Source organism: Mytilus trossulus, chromosome 1 (assembly GCF_036588685.1).
Source record: "Mytilus trossulus isolate FHL-02 chromosome 1, PNRI_Mtr1.1.1.hap1, whole genome shotgun sequence".
In the NCBI taxonomy this organism is placed as follows: Eukaryota; Metazoa; Mollusca; class Bivalvia; order Mytilida; family Mytilidae; genus Mytilus; species Mytilus trossulus.
Window position 1 is genome coordinate 104,798,227 of NC_086373.1, and position 24,189 is coordinate 104,822,415.

The 24,189-nt window shown below is 31.2% G+C and overlaps 2 protein-coding genes across 4 annotated transcripts in view; one reads left to right on the top strand and one right to left on the bottom strand.

Annotated features, from left to right (window-relative positions):
* LOC134695336 (focal adhesion kinase 1-like) overlaps window positions 1-91 on the bottom strand; it is a 66,505-nt gene extending 66,414 nt beyond the window's left edge. Inside the window, exon 1 of one of the 2 annotated variants that reach the window (XM_063556624.1) lies at window positions 47-91. The gene's annotated coding sequence lies outside the window, so the exon portion shown is untranslated. The remainder of the gene's footprint in view (window positions 1-46) is intronic. The other variant, XM_063556633.1, reaches the window with a different exon arrangement.
* LOC134695413 (cerebral cavernous malformations protein 2 homolog) lies at window positions 73-21,151 on the top strand. Of its 2 annotated transcripts, XM_063556661.1 has the most exons (13): window positions 81-216; window positions 1,903-2,013; window positions 3,052-3,135; window positions 3,916-4,011; window positions 4,441-4,522; window positions 5,635-5,681; window positions 6,634-6,766; window positions 7,238-7,277; window positions 11,660-11,783; window positions 13,116-13,263; window positions 15,162-15,291; window positions 18,173-18,192; window positions 20,775-21,151. In XM_063556661.1, exons 1-13 carry the CDS (start codon window positions 187-189, stop codon window positions 20,801-20,803), a joined length of 1,074 nt encoding a protein of 357 aa, XP_063412731.1. In that variant the 5' UTR covers window positions 81-186; the 3' UTR covers window positions 20,804-21,151. The 2 variants fall into 2 exon arrangements, with proteins under 2 accessions (XP_063412724.1, XP_063412731.1); XM_063556654.1 differs by lacking the exon at window positions 18,173-18,192 and having other exon boundaries at window positions 73-216.
* Window positions 21,152-24,189: the final 3,038 nt, after the last annotated feature.

Here is a 24,189-nt window from a genome sequence, read left to right on the forward strand (position 1 = left end):
ATATTGTAGAAGACATGCCATTTTTGAAGCAATTAAAGTAACTTACCATACCTTTACGTGACCTATTTTTTGGTTTTCAGGTGAATCATCAACCGGAAGTTGTCTTTGGAAGTCAACAAAAAAAAAGTAGACAAAAACTCAACTCTGGTTTTACTGGATCAGGTTCAAGATGCAACTGTCAGAGCAATGGATAGGTCTGAATTTAAAGAAAGAAAGGTATGGTTTTGCTTTATGATATTATTTAAATCTGCAGTTTTGAGGATTTGTGGTTTGAAATTGGTAAATATATACTGAATGACTGCTAAGGTAGCTGGACTCAATAGACGTATTTACACTTGTATGCAAATTTGTCCGCCATTACATAACATCATGCAGGTTCTCGTAAACTCTGACTTCATAATTCAAAATATTTGACGTCACAACTAAAATGTGATTGTTGCTTGACGTCAAAAGGTTCTTCAGATGATATAAGGTCATTCGGAGGCAAAATACAGTTAAATACCAAAAGTGTAAATACGTTTATTATGTCGCTTTATAGCAGTTCCTTATCTGAGGGTAGCAATGCCATTTATCGTCAGGTGTCAAACAGCCATTTTTGGCTACAGTTAGTGTCAAATTGGTAAAATTATACTGTGATTTGTCAAAATATCCTTATCATGATTCATCAGAGGTCTCCAATAATTATCGTAAAATATAACGTGATTAGTGAAATTCATTTGATTTTTTTGACATCTTATAGAAAGTGCAAATTTATCGTCATGCACCAAAAATTACTGTTATTCGTCATGAAATAACCCCTATTACCACTTGTACCTCTTTTCTGGAGGCTGTTCAACGAAAATTGCTTTAGGTTCAGTTTGATTTACAGCATATCATATTATTATTTAGTTTTGCAGTACATGATATCATCAACAGAACAAGCAGACTGATCATATAAAAACAGTAACAAGACAAATAAATGTTTGATAGGAATATTTATGTAGTGCGGTTAATGTCATGAATGTGAGTGCAGTGCTGCCAAGTTCAATGCAAAAAGCAAAAAACTCATGTATTTTCATGCTTATTTGTAGTTTTTTTTCCTTTGATCATTCCCCCCCCCCCCCACCCCCACCCCTTTTGATCTTTACAATTTTGGCAAAATCTTAAGCATTAGCTAAATGAAAACTTGACAATACCTTATATAGTTTGCAAGACAACTTGGCCCAGAGACAAATCAGACAATCTACAAAATTAACAACTCACTGTCAATAAGTCAACTCTGACTGTCTTCAATCATGACAATGCAAACTCATTCAAAGTATAAAAAAAAGGCATGAAGGCTGTGTATCGAAGCTCATTTTGACTATATAAACAATTCTTAAGATGAGTGTCTAGCTACCAGGAAACCGACAACTAAAACCATCTATGAGAATATAAAGACAATTCAAGATCATAGTAGATATATGCACCTGTCTATTTTTAAAGATTTTTTTTCGATGCTTCCTTCAAATGTAGATTTGTTTTTATTTCTGTTACTTTAAATTAATAATCATATTTTATTTTTGGCACAGCACTTTTGCAAATGGAGCAAGGTATAATTGAAACTTTGATGTGAAAACAGTGAAATAAAACATTTTATCATTAACATATACCCTAAACTATGTCACACTTTGACAGAGTCAGGAATAAAAATAGTCCTTGTTGACCTTTTAGCCAGGCTTAGTTGTCTCTGCTCAAAGTGTCCAAATGTACATTGACAGCAACCTTTCAAAAACAATCTATCCAAAAAAAATAACAAGACATTAATAGAAAAACTTTTCTATTTGTACTTTTGCAACTAAAAATAATGTTTTCAAACTTCATTTAAATACATTTCATACTACATTTTTTGTACTAGGCCTAATGCATCTTATTTTATTTTAGTTGATGTCACTATCAAGAGAAACCAAACAACACAAAGTAACAGACCCATCACCTGATTATCTGATGGGTGATCTATTGATGAAGAAAGATTATATAGAAAGTGATGTGTGGGTGTGTAAATTATGTGCTTAGTCTTTATTCTGCTTATTGTCTCATTCTGAAATTAATTTACTTTGGGTATTGTTGCATATTTCCTTATCTAATGAATTTATACAGTTAACCAAATATAAAAGGATGCTATAAAATTCATCTGTACATTTTACTTTAGATGGCATTGTTTTGTAATATTTGAGAGATACATGTATATCAGGAACAGAATGATCTCAGAGTTTTTAGGCAGTTATATTGTAAGCTGCCTTATTTGAGCACCCCAGATTTGTGTTCTACCCAATAAATGGTGAAATATGTGCCATTGTTATTATCTTTACTTATGTAGACCACTCCAGCCTTACACCACATATTGTTTTACATGATCCCATGTAATACTGTAGAAATATTAATTTTCATGAGGTCAAAGTTTCAGAGTTTTGTCTCTATACATGTTTAAGATTTCATAAGGGTTTAATTTCGTGGTTTCCAATAAATGGAAGTGATATGATATGTAGGTTAATTTTCTTGTTTTTTTTCATTTTTGTGGAAATATTCTTTCCATGAAATAAATGAAATTTAATCCTCCACTAAAATTTCTTTCATCCAAAAAACCTGTATCAGTTTAATAGCAATAAAATTGAGAAAGGAAATGGGGAATTTGTCAAAGCGACAACAATCCCACCATAGAGCAGACAACAGCCAAAGGCCACCATATATAAAAACATATTGAAAGGTTACACATTTACTTGATTATGAAATATATATATATTTGTGTGATGCAAAAAGACAGCTCACCAATAGTCTATCCCATTTCACTAAGATTAAATATAATTATATCAAAGACAATGTGTATGTATAGTATAAAACTATTAAGAAGAAAATATTTTGGTTGTAAATTGTGTTGTTTTGGTCAGCATGGACATAAAGCAGGTGATCTAAGAATTAGGACAAATTCCTATTCCTTCAAATTTCATATTGATTGCATGGTTTTCTTTGTAAATAACTACATTTTACCAAACATTATAGGATATAATCAGTGACAGAATGATATAATTTCAGTATGCCGGTCTTATACCAGGTGTTCCTGTAGAAGTAGATGTGACTAACAGAACTGATGTATTACGAATCATCGATCGTGGCAAGGTATAAATAGTTTATGTACCCTAGATTGATAGATCTTGATACCTCCTGTTGAAAACTTTCCAGGAGGTGTATAGGAAACATTTTGTTTACTTATGCAAATGTTTTAAAAATATTTTAAATGTATTAAAGGACGAAAATGATACTTGATATTATTTGTATTCTATCATTAGAGGAAAGTCACAAGTCAAGTTGGAATGTCAAGGTTAAAAGCATGGGTCAAATTTACATACCCCTTAAACAAATATATAATAAATGCCATATTTTTTAGTTAACCTCAAAGATATCTTAAGTGATACTTTGCATTATATTTGTGCTGTATTGATAATTTGTTGCAATGTAGGTTGTGTAGCCTTGCTGTAAGCTCAGATACTTGCCCTGATTCTGTAAAATACAACAGACCCTGATTACTGGTTCATGAAATGTTACAGCAAATAGATATTTGATTATTTGTTATGTAATAAAAACACTGATAGTGTGGTTTGGCACATTGCATTTTATGCCTTTGTAACATATATTTGAAGTCTTTGCTCTGTAACAATTTATTAAACATGACATCTAATGTTACATTTTGTAACAATACATACACAGTATAATGGATTTTCCCTAGGTTTTAAGGGAGAAAATGTATGTTTTAAAGTATTACTAGTAAACATCTGTAAATACTTGTATGAAATATAGGATAGCCTAATGATGTTTATTTTTCTATCTAAATTTAACCATGAAAAAAGCAAAATGTGTATAACATCATTTGTACACTGATAATTTATGTCTTTATTACAGAGAGAAGAGTTAGTTCCCCTACAGCTTTCTCCAGATCCTGATGCTGGTTTCAGTCTCAGTAAAAGCAATATAAGGATCCACAAACAAGATTATGAGGTATGAATAATGAATGTATAAAACATAATTGAATTAGATTGATCTGCTTTATATAACCTAAAAAAAACTAAAAAAAAATCCATAGAATACAGGTTACTGAAAGGAATTGAGGAATATGCTGGGGGCAAAGAGATTTTTCTTGGCCCACTCAGACCAAGCAATTAGATTTCCTTTATGTGTAACAAATCTAAGCTAATTTAAAGATTCTGAATTGGGGGAGGGGATACTATACAATCAAATCCAAATAATAAAGTATCAGGATAATCCATATCAGTAGAAACTTGAAAAACCACTGAAATTAATGAAACTTTCTTGAAAGTATTTGGAAATATTTATTGCAGCTTTACCAAGAACATTTCAGTGAGAAATACTGGTTATAAATGAAGAAATGATATCAGTCCATTTAACTGTAATTTTAATTCTTTGTAGACACTTGATATTCCTATCCATGTAATAGCAGCTTTATGTTATATTAAAGATGATGGTCTTCACATTCTAGCTATAAAATATGGTATGTAAACTATTGGTTATTATGGGGTATTGTTATGCAAAACCAATGGAAATACAACTTTAGCGTCACAAATAGGTTATCTATTAATATCAACTTAGACTATTATTTGATTACAATATTCCAGTTATAATAATTTAATTTTGGATGTAACACGTCTTCTGATTGGCTGACTTTATTTTGTTATGAGCCCATAGACATAATTTAGTCATGTGACCGTGATGTAATCAACGTTTTATCATGGTTTTCAACGGTTTAAAATGGGATTTAGAATTAAATTATAACAAATGACTGTTATATTTTTTCTGTATTCGAAATAACATAAAAAATGTGGTGCACACTGTTAAATAACTCGCTCCAAGGAACAAGATTCTTCTCTATTGAACTTAAACAGTATGGCATCTGCAAGCTTTTTGTATGCTTAATAATGAAATCAATATGACAAAAAGAAAATTTGCATGTGACTGTTTCGTATATTATTGAAGAAATAAAAAAATCCAAGTTACCACTGGGGAAAAGTAGTCTGTAGTGACAAATGAAGTCATCAATGACCTGATAGACCAACCAAGATATGCACATATATTGTACATGTATAGCTTATCCATATGACAATCTCTTGATACTAGATATATATGCATAGGCAGATCCAGGTCACTGGAGGCCCAGGCCTGTTCCTTTCATTGGGAAAATTCAGTTGTTTATATAGGGAATCACCAAAGCATGACTGGGGGCCTTCTCCCTCCTTATGAAAAGTTCTTGATCCGCCACTGACATGTCTTCAAGCTGGAAGAAGTTAATAGACAACAGCAATGACAGAAATGTCTTTTCAACATGGACAAAAATATTAAACAAGGGACAGCTTCGTATAGACTTTGATCTACCGTCCTGATATTCAGTGATTTTCTGGAATAAGAATTAGGTTGTAAATGCTATGAGCAAACTTTGTTATTGCTTAAAACAGATAAAAACATATTTGTTAAGTACATGTGTTCCAGTTGTCTATTTGTTTTGATAAAGAAATACTGAAAGATGAAACAAAAGAAGACATGAATTAAACCTGAAATATTAAAAAAAATACTTGACATCAAAAGTTTAATTAATATTCTTTTTTACAGGAATTCCAGACAAATGTGATTTAGCAGTACTGTATTGCAAAAATCAGGTTAGTGTCATTATTATGCCCCACCTACGATAGTAGAGGAGCATTATGTTTTCTGGTCTGTGCCTCCGTTCGTTCGTTTGTCTGTGCTTCCGTCTGTACGTCTGTTCGTCCTGCTTCAGGTTAAAGTTTTTGGTCGAGGTAGTTTTTGATGAAGTTGGAGTCCAATCAATTTGAAACTTAGTACACATGTTCCCTATGATATGATCTTTTCTAATTTTAATGCCAAATTATAGTTTTGACCCCAATTACATGGTCCACTGAACATAGAAAATGATAGTGCGAAGTTCAGGTTAAAGTTTTTGGTCAAGGTAGTTTTTGATGAAGTTAAAGTTACATCAACTTGAAACTTAGTACACATGTTCCCTATGACATGATTTTTCTAATTTCGATTCCAAATTAAAGTTCTGACCCCAATTTTCGCGTTCCATTGAACACAGAAAATGATAGTGCGAGTGGGGCATCCGTGTACTATGGACACATTCTTGTTTTGTTTATACTTTTAAATAAATTTGTATATATCCTTACCTGGAGTAGAAGTCATTATTTGGGTTCTGCATCATTCATGTTGGTCAGCAAGTGTCCTTTAGATTTCACTTTATCCTTCCATTATTCACAATTTTTTTTGAAAACATAAAAAAACACCAAAAGTATGGGTAGGATATTGTCACTCGCAATTTTTAAACAAGATATCCAGAATCCATGAATAGGCACATGTGACCCATATTTGTTAGTTTCTGTGTCATTTGGTCTCTTATGAAGAGTTCTCTTATTGGCAATCACACCACTACTTCTGTTTTATACAATTTTAAAAATTTTAAAAATAACAGATTCAACAATGCATGTAGAAGGTAATTTTTTGACCTATATTGGTGTACTGTTTCAATTGTGACATGGATGGAGACTTGTCTCATTGGCACTCATACCACATCTTCTTATTTACATTTAATTACAGTCTCAAGCAGACACTATTTGTGCTGCTGTAGGCCAGTGTTTCCAGCGGGCTTACCAGGAGGCCACTATTGAATTACTACAGGAAACCATCAGGCAGGCTGAAAAAGACAGATCTTCTATAGCATCATCAGAAGGTATGAGGGATAACCAATTTATTGACTTTCCTGTTTTTTTAAAATGTCAGACATGCCTTAAAAGATATTATCACCAGAAAGAGAACACTTAAAACTGTAGTATTTATTGTAAGATAAGAGGGATTGGCTATTAGACATCGAAACATTTGATAGTTTATTAATTTCCTAAAAATTCAGAAAGGAAGAAGTATCTTCTGTAACATTTATTAGTTCATAGAGACTGATTTCAGACACACAAGGCCAAAGAAACTAAGACATTTAAAACTAGAAAATTTATAGCATCATTTCAATTTGAAACTGTTGCAATTCATGAATCTTTATTGAATGCTTTTAGAAAAATTGGTAAGATATTTTATGAGGTAAATGCGTTTTAACTGTCAATATAAGTTTGTTGACGTTGTTTATCTAGAATAAATAAAACAATTTGAAAAAAGGGCATTTTTGTTTGTTATTTCGTTTTTATTATTTTAGGTTCTAGTACAACTATTAATGACCTTAATCAACATTCATTGTGAGTATACATTTTATACCAATTTGTGAAACATTAAACCTGTCACTACAGGTACAGACCTTTATATAATAACATGAAAATGATAACAGGAATAAATAAGAATATTGGACAGTACAACAGAGCTCAGAAAATCCCAACTCCTCCATTCCAGTAGACATACAAAGACAGCAATGAACGACAAGGTCTGACTTAATACGGTTCATTCTCATTTATCCCACTTTTTAAAATTTTAGGTTGTAAAGGTAAAAAACAAAGTTGGATAGATGAGATTAAAGGTAATCAAGAACAAAGGGGTTTTCAATTAGAGTTTGCATTGAATGACAGGTGAAAAATAAGACTGAAAATTATACCGGATTAAATTTTCTGTAGTATTATTTAGAATAGCATGTTAACACGTGCAACTGACATTAAGTTTATATAATTTTAATCATTTGAAAGTATTTTAAAGTTTTTTAACCGGTAAATTAAAATGTGAACTGGATAGAAAAATATCAGTTGCACTTTTATTCATGAAGAGATTTGTCAATGAGATGGAGTTTTTTTTTGTGTGTAATAGATCCTCTTCATTCGTTTTTCAGTTTCTGTTCTTCTGACCAAATGATCCAAATGGGACAAAATATAAGTTGAATACGTTTTACTACACAAACAGAACAATTATTTAATATTTACTAAATTTTATTTAAAAATAAAATGTAACAAGTTTACTCTCGCCTATTTTCATATATAATATTTTTTAGATAATATAAAACATACAGGAACAAATTTACTGTCAAATTTTAGAAAAACACCTTATTATTACTAAACAAACAACCCAATAATTAACAAAAATAAAAAGTTGGCTAAGTGAGAATGCCTTATTTTAAAAAGTTGGATAAATGAGAAGACACCCTTAATACATGTACATACTGGTTAGGTTAACAAAATTTCCACCATTTGCCTTTCTTAACCAGATTGTGTTAAACAAACAATTAAAATCTGCACATTGCAGCTACAAATAGAATAACTAAATGGAACGATGAAAGGAAAGTTGAAAACAGGATCAAAATTTGCTTGCTATGAAAGTGATTCTACTGTGGACACACTTTTGCTATCACTCCAATTGTTTCGTAGGCAAGTAAGAGTCAGTATGATTATCAAATGTAATGATTTTCAAACAATTTCACGCAAAGGTGTAAGTATAAGTTGGAATCAACTCCATTCTTAAATCATAACAGTTGAAATCTTATGATCTGTTACATGATCCAACAGACACATTTTAGTATACACCTAACTGAATTCACAATTTTTTTATCTCATTTGTAAACCTACAAATGTATTATTTATTTTGATCTACACAACATTAAATAATTTGGTTATTTTTTTAAGAAAGCTGAATTATTAATCAGATTTTGGGTTGTTTTCAAAGAAGTGACAAAAGTTTTAAAAATGTGCATAAAAATTCACATAGATTTTATTTCACTTGTTAAATCAATGTCATTATCATCTATCATAGGTCATTAAGTAGCGAGTAAGTAATAAACAATTTTCAGTAATTTAGTTGAAACAATAAACAAAATTGCATAACTCTTACATGAGCATTTTCTGCAATAAAAATTATGTGTTTATTCTCTATTTATATCCCATTATATTGCTATTTAACATTAAATAGAGAATATCATATGCCTTATTCAATATCGCATCCGTATCAACCTGAGACACCAATATAATCCCAAGAGCTCTGCTCGAGTGATTATATTGGTTGAGGGTTGATATGGTGTGTGATATTGAAAAATCCATATCATATATACTTTATTATATACATATACCTCATGTAGATGTTTTTTAAGTAACATGACGTCATACAGATAAAGAGGTTTGAAATGACGTCATACAGATTATAGGTTTGACATGACGTCATACAGATTAGGGATTTGCAACCGTGACTGCAACCGATGTTGTGACGTCATACAGATTAAAGGTGTGATAAAGCTTTTGCAACCGTGCTGATATCAATATCATCACGGGTGGCTGATACAGCAAGCTTGTCATTGACTGTATTACACACACAATTTATCTGTATTTACTTCTAAGTATATAATAAATGGAAATATCTCAGCATTAGTTATTTGCTCATTTTTCATTTGAATATATAGCCTATAGGAAATATATTGTTTTCTAAATGAAGAAGGAACACCAATTTTGATAAAAAAAAAAGTTTTGTTTTTTGTTTTTTTTGGTTGAAAGTCTTGGAAATATTCAGAGATATAAAGTTATTCTAGGTCTTTCAGCTCCCCATTAAAACATCAATGATAATTTTTACCTTCATGTGTCTGTGTAATATATATTACCAATAGTAAAATATATAGAAGCTGTTAAAATTTTAGTGTGAACTACTGGTACATATATATGCTTTAAAATATCAGCAGTAATTATATTTGCTTGCTAATTTCTAATATACAACAATTTAAAACCTAAATGTGTGTATAACTAGACTTTTTAAATCTGAGAAAAACTTACTTTTACAACACAAAAATATCTGTGATATTTAAATCATTGCTTTTTAACAGAGAATGCAGCTTAGCTAGCAAATATCCATCTAAAACATCTTCAGAAAGCAGACATTTAGACTTACTATACTTGGCTTTTATTTGGGTGATTTCTTTTAACACATATCCAGTTTCTCTAACAGTTAAACTAGTACCAATCGTTCATAGATTTTGTTAAGCTAGACATTACTTTTAATTTCCTATATCCTGGCGACATATAAGTTCATCGTATATATTATGTACATTTCTGTTAATAAATTTTGTGCATGTGTAACGTCCTGTTGGAGGATATCTTTTCAACATCTTAAATTTGGAATAACTTTATGTGAATACTTAAACATTTTAAAACTAATTTGTTAAGGGAATACAGTTAGCTGTGTGTGCTCCAATGCTGGAGGGATCTGCATTTAGAAGAAGAATGCCTCTATCTGGAAATTTTGAAGCCAATTAGTGTTAATGGCATATAAAAATATAAGATATGTTATTTTAAGATCATTTCCTTTTTAATTCTTCTCAAAATCATTAAATTGCAAATATGTCTAAAACTGAAATATCAAAATAAATATTTGCATCATTATTGCAAAATTTCCCATCTTTCCCATCTTTGGACAATAGCATAGACATTTTACAGTAAGCATATGGAAATAGAGCAAAACAAAATTTTAAAGAAATATAGTCAGAAAAAAATATCAGACTATAAGATTGGCTGAGTCACAACATCCACAACGCTTTGATTTATTTATATACCCCTCGGCAAACAAATTTTTGGGGAATGGCCATGTCCGTCTGTCTGTCAATCCATCCCTCTTTGAGTCCAGTGCAAAACTATGTTCTGTAAAATTTAAGCTCAAGCAAACTGGATATGCTGTTTGCATCAAGGGGTGGCGATGTGTCACTCTGACCTTGACTTTGAGCATTGAACCTTTTGATGTGAAAACCTTGTCAAATTCAAGTCAGGTGCATAAATTTTGTATCTTAGTACTTAGGCTAACTTTTTGAAAATTGAAAATTGTTTGGTCATATATTGGTATGATGTTGGCGTTGTCGTCATCGTCCATGTATTATGATTTTTAATATATGGGCCTGGTCATCAAATTGATCCATATTGAGGTTTAAAGGGTCTAAAATTGAACATTATTTGATTTCATCAAAAATTGAAATCTTGGAGTTCTATGATATACTGAATCAAACCATGTATTTAGATTTTGGATATTGGACCATAATAAGTAAATGTCCAATTTAAAATTTCTAAGTTTTAAGTTTAAGTTCTTAGACCACATTCATTCTGTGTCAGAAACCTATGTTGTGTCAACTTTTTAATCACAATCCAAATTCAGAGTGGTATCAAGCTTAAATGTTTAGTTTAGTTTAGTTTAAACATATTTATTTATAGTGGATTGGGAAACAAGTTTTGCATCTTATATTAATCCCTTTCCACTTTGCGGGTGCGAGTGCTGCCTTGTAGCGGCATTAGCCTACTCTTTTTCGAAATCTACAAGGGTGTCTTTAACGTGCAAGAGATATGGCTCTCTCTTAACACGGGTCAGCCATTTATCGTCCCCTTCCGATGGACTATCATCGTTTCTTCAAGACCATACTCGCAAATGGTGTCAAGGGAGAGCCGAAAATTGAGTTCCTGAAATTTTCATCCCAGACGGGAATCGAACCAAGAACCTTTGTGCTAGTAGTCCGATGCATTAACCACTACACCACGGCTCTCATGCTTAAATGTTGTGTCCATACTTGCCCCAACTGTTCAGGGTTTGACCTCTGCGGTCGTAGAAAGCTGCACCCTGTGGAGCATCTGGTTCGAATTTGGAAAGTAGTTAAACTGACAAAATAATTCTTCTTATTTAGTTTATCCACATCAGATCAAGAAGAAACTAAACCAAGAAAACATAGGACCCGCAGTGTTGGTGAAAAAAGTGAAACAAGTAGTATTGGTTATAATGCATTACTGGTAAAGGAATATATGAACAAGGTGATTTGATTATAGATATGAAAATACAATGTATATAAAAAAAGACAATCTTAGGTGACACATAAACAGTTAAGAAAAACAAATCAGTAGTAGATGGGCTGGTTTAAAATCAAATAGAGTCCTTGAAAAATTGTGGTGAGAGTTGTGAAAATAAAATTTTAGGAATATACAGGAACATAGTAAATAGGTATGTCTTAATTATGTGACTGACAATGCAATTATTTCTGTATTTAATAAAGACACAACATCTTAGAGACTAAAAGGTGTGTTTACAATCTTTGAAATTTGTTTTACACATTTATATGTATATGCAACATAAATGGTAACAGTTTAATCAGTTTAAACAGTTTTATATACAATCTTTAAAAGAAGCACATAATTCAAATATGAAATCAACATACATATAGAAACACAAAATATTTTTGTTTAGAACTAATCTTCCTGTATATATATAAGTGAAAATCTAGCGATTATTCATACCTTACCGTACATATAATTTCATAGGTTTTGTTCCCAGAAATGACATTTATCATCAGAAATGTTTTAATTTTTGTCTCGCCTTGACGGAGTCAAAAAGCGAGACATAGGTATGCTGTTTCAGGCGTCAGCGACGGCGTCAACAATGTATTAGTTTGTGATTAGCTCAGTTTTATGGGGAACCACTAGTGGTATGTCAATGATAATTGGTATGCAGATGTATTACAATTGCCACATCTCATTGCCATGGAGATTATTTGGCTCCGCCCCCTCAGTCATGGTCTATTGACTTTGAATGGTTTGCTTACTTTACATGTATTAGTTTGTGATTAGGTCAGTTTATGGAGATCCACTTGTGGTACGTCAATGATAATTGGTATGCAGATGTATTACCATTGCCACATCTCATTGCCATGGAGATTTTTTGGCTCCGCCCCCTCAGTCATGGTCTATTGACTTTGAATGGTTTGCTTACTTTACATGTATTACTTTGTGATTAGGTCAGTTTATGGAGATCCACTTGTGGTACATCAATGATAATTGGTACACAGATGTATTAGCATTGTCACATCTCATTGCCATGGAGATAATTTGGCTCCGCCCCCTCAGTCATGGTCTATTGACTTTGATTGGTTTGCTTACATTAAATGTATTAGTTTGTGATTAGGTCAATTTATGGGGATCCACTTGTGGTAGGTCATTGATATTTGGTTTGCAATTGTATTAGCATTAATTTGCACAATTCATTGCCAAAATTACAAAAAGGCAAGACATATCTCTGTGATAACAGTTTATTTAATTTAATGAACTATATTGTATTTCTGACTTTTAATTTGCAAGGAATATTTTTTACAGCTTCCAAATATTTTTACAAATTATGATGAGTTGAAACAGTTTGGTACTTTGTTTCAAGCCTTGAATGATCCCTCCAATACAGACATCTCAGAGATATGTGATAAAATGTTTAAACTGTATGGACCAAAGAGAGAACATCTAATGACAGGTACATTCATTGATTGTTTTGACCAATGAGAGAACATATTATTGCAGGTAAATTCATTGAATGTTTTGACTAAAGAGAGAATATATTATTGCAGGTAAATTCATTGTATGTTTTGACAAAAGAGCGAACATCTTTTGACAGGTAAATTCATTTAATGTATGAACCACAGAGAGAACATATGACAGGTAAATTCACTGAATGTTAAGACCAAAGAGAATATTTTATGGCAGGTAAATTCATCCAAAGTATTGACCAAAGAGAGAACATCTAATGACAGGTAAGTTCATTGATTGTTTTGACCAATGAGAGAACATATTATAGCTGGTAAATTCATGATTGTTTTGACCAATGAGAGAACATATTATAGCTGGTAAATTCATGATTGTTTTGACCAATGAGAGAACATATTATGGCAGATAAATTCATGATTGTTTTGACCAATGAGAGAACATATTATAGCTGGTAAATTCATGATTGTTTTGACCAATGAGAGAACATATTATGGCAGGTAAATTCATTGAATGTTTTGCTTAAGAGAGAACATATTATTGCAGGTAAATTTATTGTATGTTTTGACAAAAGAGCGAACATCTTTTGACAGGTAAATTCATTTAATGTATGAACCACAGAGAGAACATGTGACAGGTAAATTCACTGAATGTTAAGACCACAGACAGAATATCTTATAGCAGGTAAATTCATCAAAAGTATGGACTAAAGAGATCATTGTCGAGCCTTCGACTTTAGTCGAAAAAGCGAGACTAAGCGATCCTACATTCCGTCGTCGTCGGCGGCGTCAACAAATATTCACTCTGTGGTTTAAGTTTTTGAAATTTTAATAACTTTCTCCAACTATCCTGGGTTTGTACCAAACTTGGACAGAAGCTTGTTTATGATCATAAGATAGTATCCAGAAGTAAATTTTGTAAAAATAAAATTCCATTTTTTCCGTATTTTACTATAAATGGACTTAGTTTTTTCTGCGGGGAAACAAAACATTCACTCTGTGGTTAAAGTTTTTAGAATTTTAATAACTTTCTCAAACTATCCTGGGTTTGTACCAAACTTGGACAGAAGCTTGTTTATGATCATAAGATAATATCCAGAAGTAAATGTTGAAAAAAATAATATTCCATTTTTTCCATATTTTACTTATAAATGGACTTAGTTTTTTCTGCGGGGAAACATTACATTCACTCTGTGGTTAAAGTTTTTAGAATTTTAATAACTTTCTTAAACTATCCTGGGTTTGTACCAAACTTGGACAGAAGCTTGTTTATGATCATAAGATAGTATCCAGAAGTAAATTTTGTAAATAAATAAATCCATTTTTTCCATATTTTACTTTTAAATGGACTTAGTTTTTCTGCGGGGAACCATTACATTCACTCTGTGGTTAAAGTTTTTAAAATTTTAATAACTTTCTTAAACTATCCTGGGTTTGTACGAAACTTGAACAGAAGCTTATTTATGATCATAAGATTGTATCCAGAAGTAAAGTTTGTAAAAAGATTACTCCGTTTTTTCTGTAATTTACTTTTAAATGGACTTAGATTTTCTTACAATCATAAAATAGTAACAAGAGGAATATTTTTATTGATTTTTTTCCTCATTGTTGTTGAGCCTGCGATTTACAGCAAAAATAGGCGAGACACTGGGTTCCGTGGAACCCTTACAAATTTTTTTATGACAGACAAATTCATTGAATGTTTTGACCAAAGATAGAACATCTTATGACAGGTTAATTCATTGAATGTTCTAACCAAAGAGAAAACATCTATTTTCACATGATTTTAAAGCCACCATATCATTTCAATGGCAATACTTTTACATTACACAAAATTTGCATAAATGATTTTATTTTTACAAATATTGATTTAATAATTTCCTTTTTTTAGAGTTGTGTCCCTTTATTCCCAGTAAGCATTATCAATACTTTGAGAGATTCCTGAAGGACAAAAGTTTAAATGTATCAGAGAATGGTCACAGCACCATGTCAAGTAGTCACAGTTATAACAGAATATACACGTAAGTATCATACAACAAAACTCATTTTCCATTCAATGTATTAAATAAATACAGTTGGTGAAAACTTTTTTTGCATGACACCTAGTATTGATATTAATCAGAGATATTATCCGTAATAGAGTGTTTCTATACATAGTATTTTAAGCTTTGCTTTCAACATATTTTGACAAAACTTTTTACCATTAAAAATGTTTTTTTTTTTTATGAATTGTCATACTAGATAACATTTTATCAGGAATACACTGTTCAAAGTCTATTTGTTTATGTGTAACACTCTTAAAATAAAGTATTGTTTTTGTTGTTATGTTTGGATTTTGGCTAATAAATTTAATTAAGTTTAACTTTTTGTTAATTACAAAATCATACATTTCTTTTTTTATTTTCAAAGTGGTGCCTACATTTGCATGTACTTGTCCTAATTATGCATGAACATTTTTTTTATTTGCACAGAAAAACAAACATTTGCACATATTTATGCCTGTGGAAATTTTAGCACAATGTCACACAATGAATAACTTTTAAAAAAAATAAATAGGATAGCAGAAAACTAAGATAAATATAGTACCACCAATAATGGTTTAAAATCAGTCAATTTGGTTAAGATTCTGTTCAGGTGTAATTGGTCTGCTGATACTGTTTTTCTCTCAGAAACTAGCATGTTTTTAGTGTTTTGATTTTTTCTTATTATTAATTAAACATTTGTTATTTTTAACTTCTTAGCATTCGAACTTTGTATTTGATTTGGCCTTCCAAATGTTGATGACATGGTCAATGATGAGTCTTGTATACAAGATTCATGTTTCTGGCATACACAGAAATACTTATATTTTGTACCAAAAAAAGTCATTTAATGACAAATGGAAAAAGTTAATTTCTTTAAAAACTTTGCAAAGATTAGAAAACATTTTTATGCAATCGCAAAAATTTTTAACAGGATTTTTGTGACAAAAATGTCGGTTATTGATTTGGGGATGTACAGCGGGCGGCAATCAAATATTGTCTGTGCATTAACTCATGAACCGTTCAACCAAAGCTTTTAAATTTTAAATATGTTGTTACTGACAACTAAATGAAGGTCATGTTCAATAATGGCGATTTTGACTTTTACCGTTCAGGAGTTATGGTTCTTGAAAGATTGAAAAATGGAGTTTCCAGTCGTGTCTGTGCATTTACGCATGAACTGTTTTACCAAAGCTTCCAAAATTTTGATATATTGTTACTGATGACAAAATGGAGGTCAAGTTTAATAATGACGATTTTGACCTTTACTGTTCAGGAGTTATGGTTCTTGAAAGATTGAAAAATGGTGTTTTCAGTCGTGTCCGTGCATTTTCTCATGAACCATTCAACCAAAGCTTTTGAAATTTTTATATGTTGTTACTGATGATAAAATAGAGGTCAAGCTTAATAATGACGATTTTGACTTTTACCGTTCAGGAGTTATGGTTCTTGAAAGATCGCAAAATGGTGTTTCCATTCACGTTGTTGCATTTACTTATGAACCATTCAATCTAAGCTTTTCAAATTTTAATATGTTGATACCGACTACAAAATGGATGTAAAATTTGATATTGACGATTTTTACTTTCACCATTCATCAGTAATGGTACATGTGATATTGCCAGGACACAAATAAATGTTAATAAATCCGGTTTGCTGTCGTTGTGACAGCGTCTTGTGTATGTTTAATGCTATGATGTCATTGTCTTCTGAAGACACATTTGGTTTCCAGAAAATAACTTTAGTTTAGATAAATGGATCTCTATGAAATTTTACAAGAAGGTTCAATACCACAAAAGGAAGGTTGGGATTGACTTTGGAGGTTAAGGTACCAACAGTATAGGAATTAGGGTCCAAAAACAAGCAATTTATGTAGTTTCTTGACAAAAACTTGTGTGTAAGTGTATGGATTTCACAGACATTGTACCATAACTTTCCATATCACAAAGGGAAGGCTGTGGTTGAGTTTGGGGGTAATTGACCCCAACATGCAGGAATCGGGGGCAAAAAAGGAGCCAAAAACTCATTTTTCTAGTTTCCAGACAAAAATTGTGTTTAATTACATGGATCTTTCTAAAATTGTACTAAAAGGTTCCATTCTACAAATGAAGGCTGGGATTGAGTTTGTGGATACTTGCTCCAAAAAGGGGGAAGGAGGTCCTAACAGGTTTTTTTAAGGGGTTCATAAATAAAACATTTCTTTCAAATTTCATATTCTTTGTCAAGTTTCAAGAAGAAATATTAAAATGCACAGTATTGCGCAAAAGAAGGGAATGCTGGTTTCAGCAAAGCATTTTATCACTTTTGTCTGTGAAAGATATGCAAAAAAACTTTAATAACTTAGTCAAACCCTAATGGTATTTTATAAAATCAAGAGGTAAAAGAGGGACGAAAGATACCGGAGGGAGAGTCAAACCTATAGATTGAAATTTAACTGACAACACCATGGCTAAAAATAAAAAGACAAACAGACAAATGTTTGTACGGAAGACTTAATTAGAAAACTAAAGACTAAGCAACACCAACCTCACCAAAAACTGGGGGTTATCTCAGGTACTCCGGAAGGGTAAGCAGATGTTGCTCCACATTTGACACCCTTAAGATAAGACCATGAATAAAATTACTTTAAGATTTTTTTAAATAAATTTGTCTGTATTTTATTGATACATGTACTTAGTTTTTGACAGTTAACAAATACTGGAAGTAGCAACAGCAGTATTCTGTACAACCCTTTATAAATTTTAATTGTAAGTAAGCAGATTTTTTTTTAGTTTTGAATGCATAACAGCTTTTTTGTAACTCATCACTGAAATAAGGCAATGCATTAAGTGCTTTTTGTTTGATGGCATTAAATTTGATGTCATTTTCTTATAACATATAGGAAACATAACTACAGCGAAGGTAAGAGCAGCAAAGAACATAGACTGTTAGACAACTAATATTACAGGGTCACTACACGTGGCTTTATATAAACTCTATTGCAGTTTTATTGTATATAATGTTTTTGTTTGGGAATTGTACACCTTTTATCTATAGATAACAACTTATTTTCTTTAATTTAATGTAATCCTTCACTTTTTCTGCAATCTATTGATATGGAAAAAAGTAAAACTACAGATTTTAGTATGGAGCACTAGTTAAAGTTTTTAGCATATTAGTATACAAAGTTTTATCATGGAGAAGAATTTCTTTGTAATTCTTTTCTTCTTTTGACTTTTTATTACAAATAAAAGATTTAAAGATTATCAATGTAGGTATAGAATGTTTCATTAAAGAATTTATGTCTACATTTATTCTTAGTTGAAGGAGAAAAAGCAGGATTAGATCTATTTTACCATCATTTAAGTGTCCATGGTCTGTCCATACATACATTGGAACTTCTTCTAATGAACCATAGACACATACATTACCACAGCTCTGCTGTTACTACTGTACTACTGTGATACTTGCAAAATGATTACTTAGTGGTGCCAGACAGTTATCAGTATGGGTCCTAACGAAACGATATAGATTTCAGTGGCTGATCCAGGGATCCAGGGGTTGGAACTCCTCCTTGTTTTTGGACGATCAATGGAAATGGACGGGGAAATATACTAAGTAGTTGGAAGTTAGAACCCCCTTTTAAAAATGGCTGGATCTGCCCCTGGATTCACTAAACATGACTGACTTTAAGTAAGAATGTTTGAAATATTATTTATGCAAATTTTGTTGCTTCACCTTGACAGAGTCCAAAAGCAAGACATAGGTATGCTGTTTTTAGTGGTGGCAGCAACAGTTGTATAAGTTTGTGATTAGGTCTAGTTTATGGTGAAAGTCAAGCGGTAGGTCAATGATATTTGGTATGCAGTTGTATGAGCATTGACTCATCTCGTTTCCCTGGACATTATTGGGCTCTGCCTTCTAAGTCAGAGTCTTTTGACTTTGGAATTTTTGCTTAGTTTACATGCATAAATTAGTTTGTGATAAGTTCAGTTCAAGAAGAACTTATTATTTTAAGTCAATGATATTTTGTATGCAAATTTATTGGCATTGCAAGTATCATTTCTATGGAGATAAGCATTGGAACATCTCATTTCCTTCCAGATTGTTTAGCCATGTACAATTTACCTTCAGTCAGGGTTCATCAACTTTCATTTCAACATTGCATTATCAAAATTACAAAAAAGGCGAGACATATCTCTGTGGTAACAGTTAATTTTATATTACCTTAAAAGTTTCAGAAGAGAAGATGTAAAAATTAACATACATATTTACCATGGATGCCTTTTGAACAAATCCAGGGATTTTTAAGCACCTTAATTATAATTGACAAATGATAGATAGATAGATAGATAGATACAGGGTTTATAGTTATTGCTCTTGTTGATGATCAAATTTTTAATTTGAATCCAACACTAATGAGTATATTTAACATTATTTTTAAGCTATATTAGCTTTTTTAGCCAGCTTTAAATATGCTGTCTTTCAATCTGTAGTATTAAGAAAATAGTGGAAATTGCTAAGAAGAGTTAGCTATACTTTTGTGTTTTTGTGTTAGCAAGCAGGGTAGGAATAACTATTATGGATTCTTTTTTACAGTACATGCTTCATAATTTGATCAGAACCATACCGGGTAGATCAAATTTAAAAAATCTTTTAAATGTCAATTTTATATTTTAGCTTTAATTTCTTGTTATGTCATCCTAGCAAATCCTTCATCTCAAAAGACAAAAAGATATATAAACCAGGAGTGAAGATTAAAGGGAACACAGCTGCTTGTATTTACTCCATTTCACGTTGTTCACAAAGATAAAAATGCCTTATTACCATCCCTCAGACACCATGGTTGCAGTTACTGCCATATTTCATTCATTATTACACTTGATGCTTTTACATATATGGGTACCTTCATACATATCCAGATGTTGTTGACATTTAATGTGGGATTTTATTAGTTTTCTTGATATACTTGTGTTTTAACCTTTTCTATTTTTCACTATAATATATAGTCTAGGATTTTGATCTTGTTTACTTGTCTCTTATCAAACTTTGAGCACAAAACTTTTAAACATATTTTTTATTGTTGATGTTCTGGCCCTGATTTTAATTTGTTAAATAGATGTTTTATAAAGGAAATAAAAAACTTTGTAGTGGGGAGCAAAATGAAAATACATATAAGTTGCAAAATAAGAAAAAGGATGAACAGGTCTAGCAATAAGGTTAATTGGGGAAGACCATTGTTCATGGTCAATAGGAAGTAGTATCTTTATTGCTTATTTAAAAGTTTTAAAATATTTATTTTTATAAATCCTGTTACATTTTAAAGTTTTCTGAGAAACATACTTCAGTTGTTCATTTCCACCCCCATGTCATTTGATATATAATATATCTTTAACTTTTTCAATAGTATTTCCCTGTATAGTTTATGAAAATATATATAACAAAATTATAATTGATGATTATTATTATAAAAAAAATTCTATATATCTTTCTTTCTGTTGTAGGAGGTCTCAGAGTGATGTATCAACAATGAATGCCAGTGATCTTGACAATGTGTTGGAACGTTTATCTGTAGAATTGGAGAAAATGGATGCTAGTGTTGGCGATGTAAACAATCCCTATATTTATCCCAACAACAATGATACATGATAGTTCTTCATGAATAATTGTACATTAACTGATATGCAATGCTGTATTTATTTTATTGTTTGTGGATCATGTTTTAAGAATTAATCTTAATTTGGAGAACATTTTACATGTTTATTTTCTTAAATTATTTGCAAAAAAATGTCTGTTGTAAAAATTATTGACAGCTGATGAAGGCTCAAATTACATTTCTATTGGACAACATTTTTTGTGTTTCCCTTTGAGATTGGCATTTTTTTTAAATTTTTTTTAATTCAAAATATTTTGTAACACAAGCTTTTCTTCTTCTAAGCAATGATTTCAAGTTATTTACAGCAAATTTGATTTTTTTTTCAACACTTACTGAAGTTTGTAAATATTTCCCTTTTTATCTTTCTCAGTCTGTGCATCTGTTCTTCCGTTTCTCCATTTGTCTGTCTATCCTGCTTCAGGTTAAATGATTTTGGTCAAGGTAGTTTTTATGAAGTTGAAGACAATCAACTTGAAACTTAGTACACATGTTCCCTATGATATGATCTTTCTTATTTCAATTCCAAATGATAGTTTTGGCCCAAATTTCACAGTTCACTAAGCATAGAAAATGGTAGTGCAGGTGTGGCATCCATGTACTATAGACACATTCTTGTTTATAATATTTGATTATCATTTTAAGCATAAGTATTGGTTTACTATGTATTTGTTTGGCAGCTTTGGCTTTATAACTATTTTGATCTGAGCGGCACTGATGAGACTTATGTGAATTATAAGCCTGGTACCTTTGATAACAAATAACCAGTTATATTTCATATAAGTTTAATATTAATTTTTGTTTTGCATTCATAGAGTGTACAAAAGTCATTTTCAAATTCAAACGTCTTTAAAAATATGCTTATCAAGATATGATTAATGGCATTTTCATCATCAGTCTCATGACTAAAAGGTTGTAAGCTGTTGGCTTTCATATTATCATAACTGTTTCAAAAATTGTTAGCATATATTAATTAATATCTTAGAGCATTTAATTTAACAATATATATATATGGATGTCCTTATCATCAGAAATATTAGATCCAATCTCCTCTTTAAAACTTTCATGTTAATTCAAATTAATACCAAGTGAATGGCTCTGACTTTTGCCTTGTATAATAACTGTGTACAAATCATGGGCTTATAAAGATGCATTTGTAAAAACTTTTTTTTCTGGTTAGATATTTTTGTCAGTTTATTACTCTGTATGTATTTACACACATAGCAAATATTTTTTTACTGGTTTTTATGTTTTAGAGACTATGATGAGTTCTTTTTAAACTTGTTAATTTTTATTAATATGAAGCTGATTGTGATTTTGTAAATATCCTGTATTAAAATTTGACTTATAGAACACCATTTAATTTTATTATGTGCTTTATTCTCATTATGTATATGAAATTGTTGACTGTTAAAAGCAGAGACATTAATATAGTGACTGTATGGTGGTTAATGGTCAACCATATACTGTACATACTACTGTATCTGTAGTGTCTTGAGTTGGTTTAAACCAGGTTTTTTAACACTCAGTTAGAGTTCAGTCTATTTACACCATTTAGCAATAATAAATACTACCTTATGTGTCAAAATTCTTAAATGTCAGAAAGATGTTCCTTTGATTTCTTGCCCTTAGATGAAGATTTTCTTCATTTTTTTTGCGTTTTTTTCTTAAATCTTAAAAGTTATAATACATAATTAGAAACTTAAATTAGAAAACTTGACCAGCAAGACAATATACAATTTAGACAAAGTGGAGGAAATTGTCTGACATCACCTTATTTGAGTTATTGCCCTTTAAAGACAATTTTTACTTTTTTTTTAATTGATGATAAAAATTATACAGATAACAGATAATCACACAAAAAAATACCACAAAGGCAAGATCTACTAACAAGTCAAATGATGCTGATCTAGTTGGTAGACTTGCATCTCTTTATAAATGAACATTTTTTTTACCCTCTTTTGTGTTTTCAACAAAAACTCAAGAAGTATGAAGCACCTAAACAGAATAAATGATCAGCAAAACAAGATCAACAAGATAGAGATTTTTTTCATGATCCTGTTCTCCTCTGCCATTGTTTGTTGAATATGCACATAGACCAAGGTGAGTGACACAGGCTCTTTAGAGCCTCTAGTTTTAGATTCCATGTAATACTTGGAAATTTATTTAAATATATCAATGTTCAGAGCTCCAGATAAGCTGCGTATTTGCGTGATCACGCAATACAAATAATAGAAAACCCAATGCAATTGTCCATTGAAGGGTTCAACAACCCAATTAATTCAACGGAAAACCCAATTATATGCCAAAACCATGAGTTCTCAACCCTTTTATTGGCTACCGTTTGTGTTATTTACCCTTATCTGTTTACAGTCGTCGCGTAAACTATTTTTATAATATTTATAATTGGAAATTTCCTGTCGTTCTAAAAATAGATCCCTGCATCAAGTAGCTGAAATGGGTCCCTGTTTGAGTTTTCCGTTGCTCAGTAGGTACACGTGTTTGGTAAATATTTCGAACTTCTCGGTGTTTATCCAATTAGCGTGTGTCATGTAGTCATATTTTTTTCGCATTGCTCAGGACTTTTCATAACATACATCGAATTAAAACGAAAGTGAATGTCCGGTTAAAATATTCAATAGTAGCATGTTTTCAGCTTATTTTGGAAAACGGTGGTTAAGTTATAATGATAAGACTCAGCCAGTGTCTTAAGGAAGCGTCCATCGAACGCACGGGCGTGTGTGCGTACCATAACGAAAACTGGGGTCTCATCAAAAACGAATTCAGTTGGAATAAGTGAAAGGCCCAATCAATTATGAAATGATAAAGCATCAGAAATCAAAAGTTCTAATAAAAGACAACTAAACCCAGATTTATGTAAATTGAATAAAAGAAAATCATTCAAGTATAATTAGTTTATATACTATTTTTTTATTCATTTTACGGTTAATTAATGAATACACACACCATGCACACAGCCACTGATCAGGCACTGGTCTCAGAATTTATTATATAAAGGTATAAGACGAGTGCTTGTGAATACACATATCCTTTTTTTGTGAGAAAATACAAAACTGGCAAAAGGTTTGAAACAGGACACAAATTAAACCTACAATTGCTCCTCAGTGAATAAACCAAATAAAACAGTTGCAAAAACCCTAACCCTAAACCAAATAAAAGAGCTAAACAAAGACAGAAACATTAATTTAAGATGGACAAAAAATGGGGTTGATATTGCCTAAATATTCAATATTGTGTCGATGAAA

Coding starts and splice junctions, on each gene's coding strand:
- LOC134695413 (XM_063556654.1), top strand. CDS start 187: ATGGATAGGTCTGAATTTAAAGAAAGAAAG. Junction 217..1,902: donor CTGAATTTAAAGAAAGAAAG/GTATGGTTTTGC, acceptor ATTTTATTTTAG/TTGATGTCACTATCAAGAGA. Junction 2,014..3,051: donor ATATAGAAAGTGATGTGTGG/GTGTGTAAATTA, acceptor ATATAATTTCAG/TATGCCGGTCTTATACCAGG.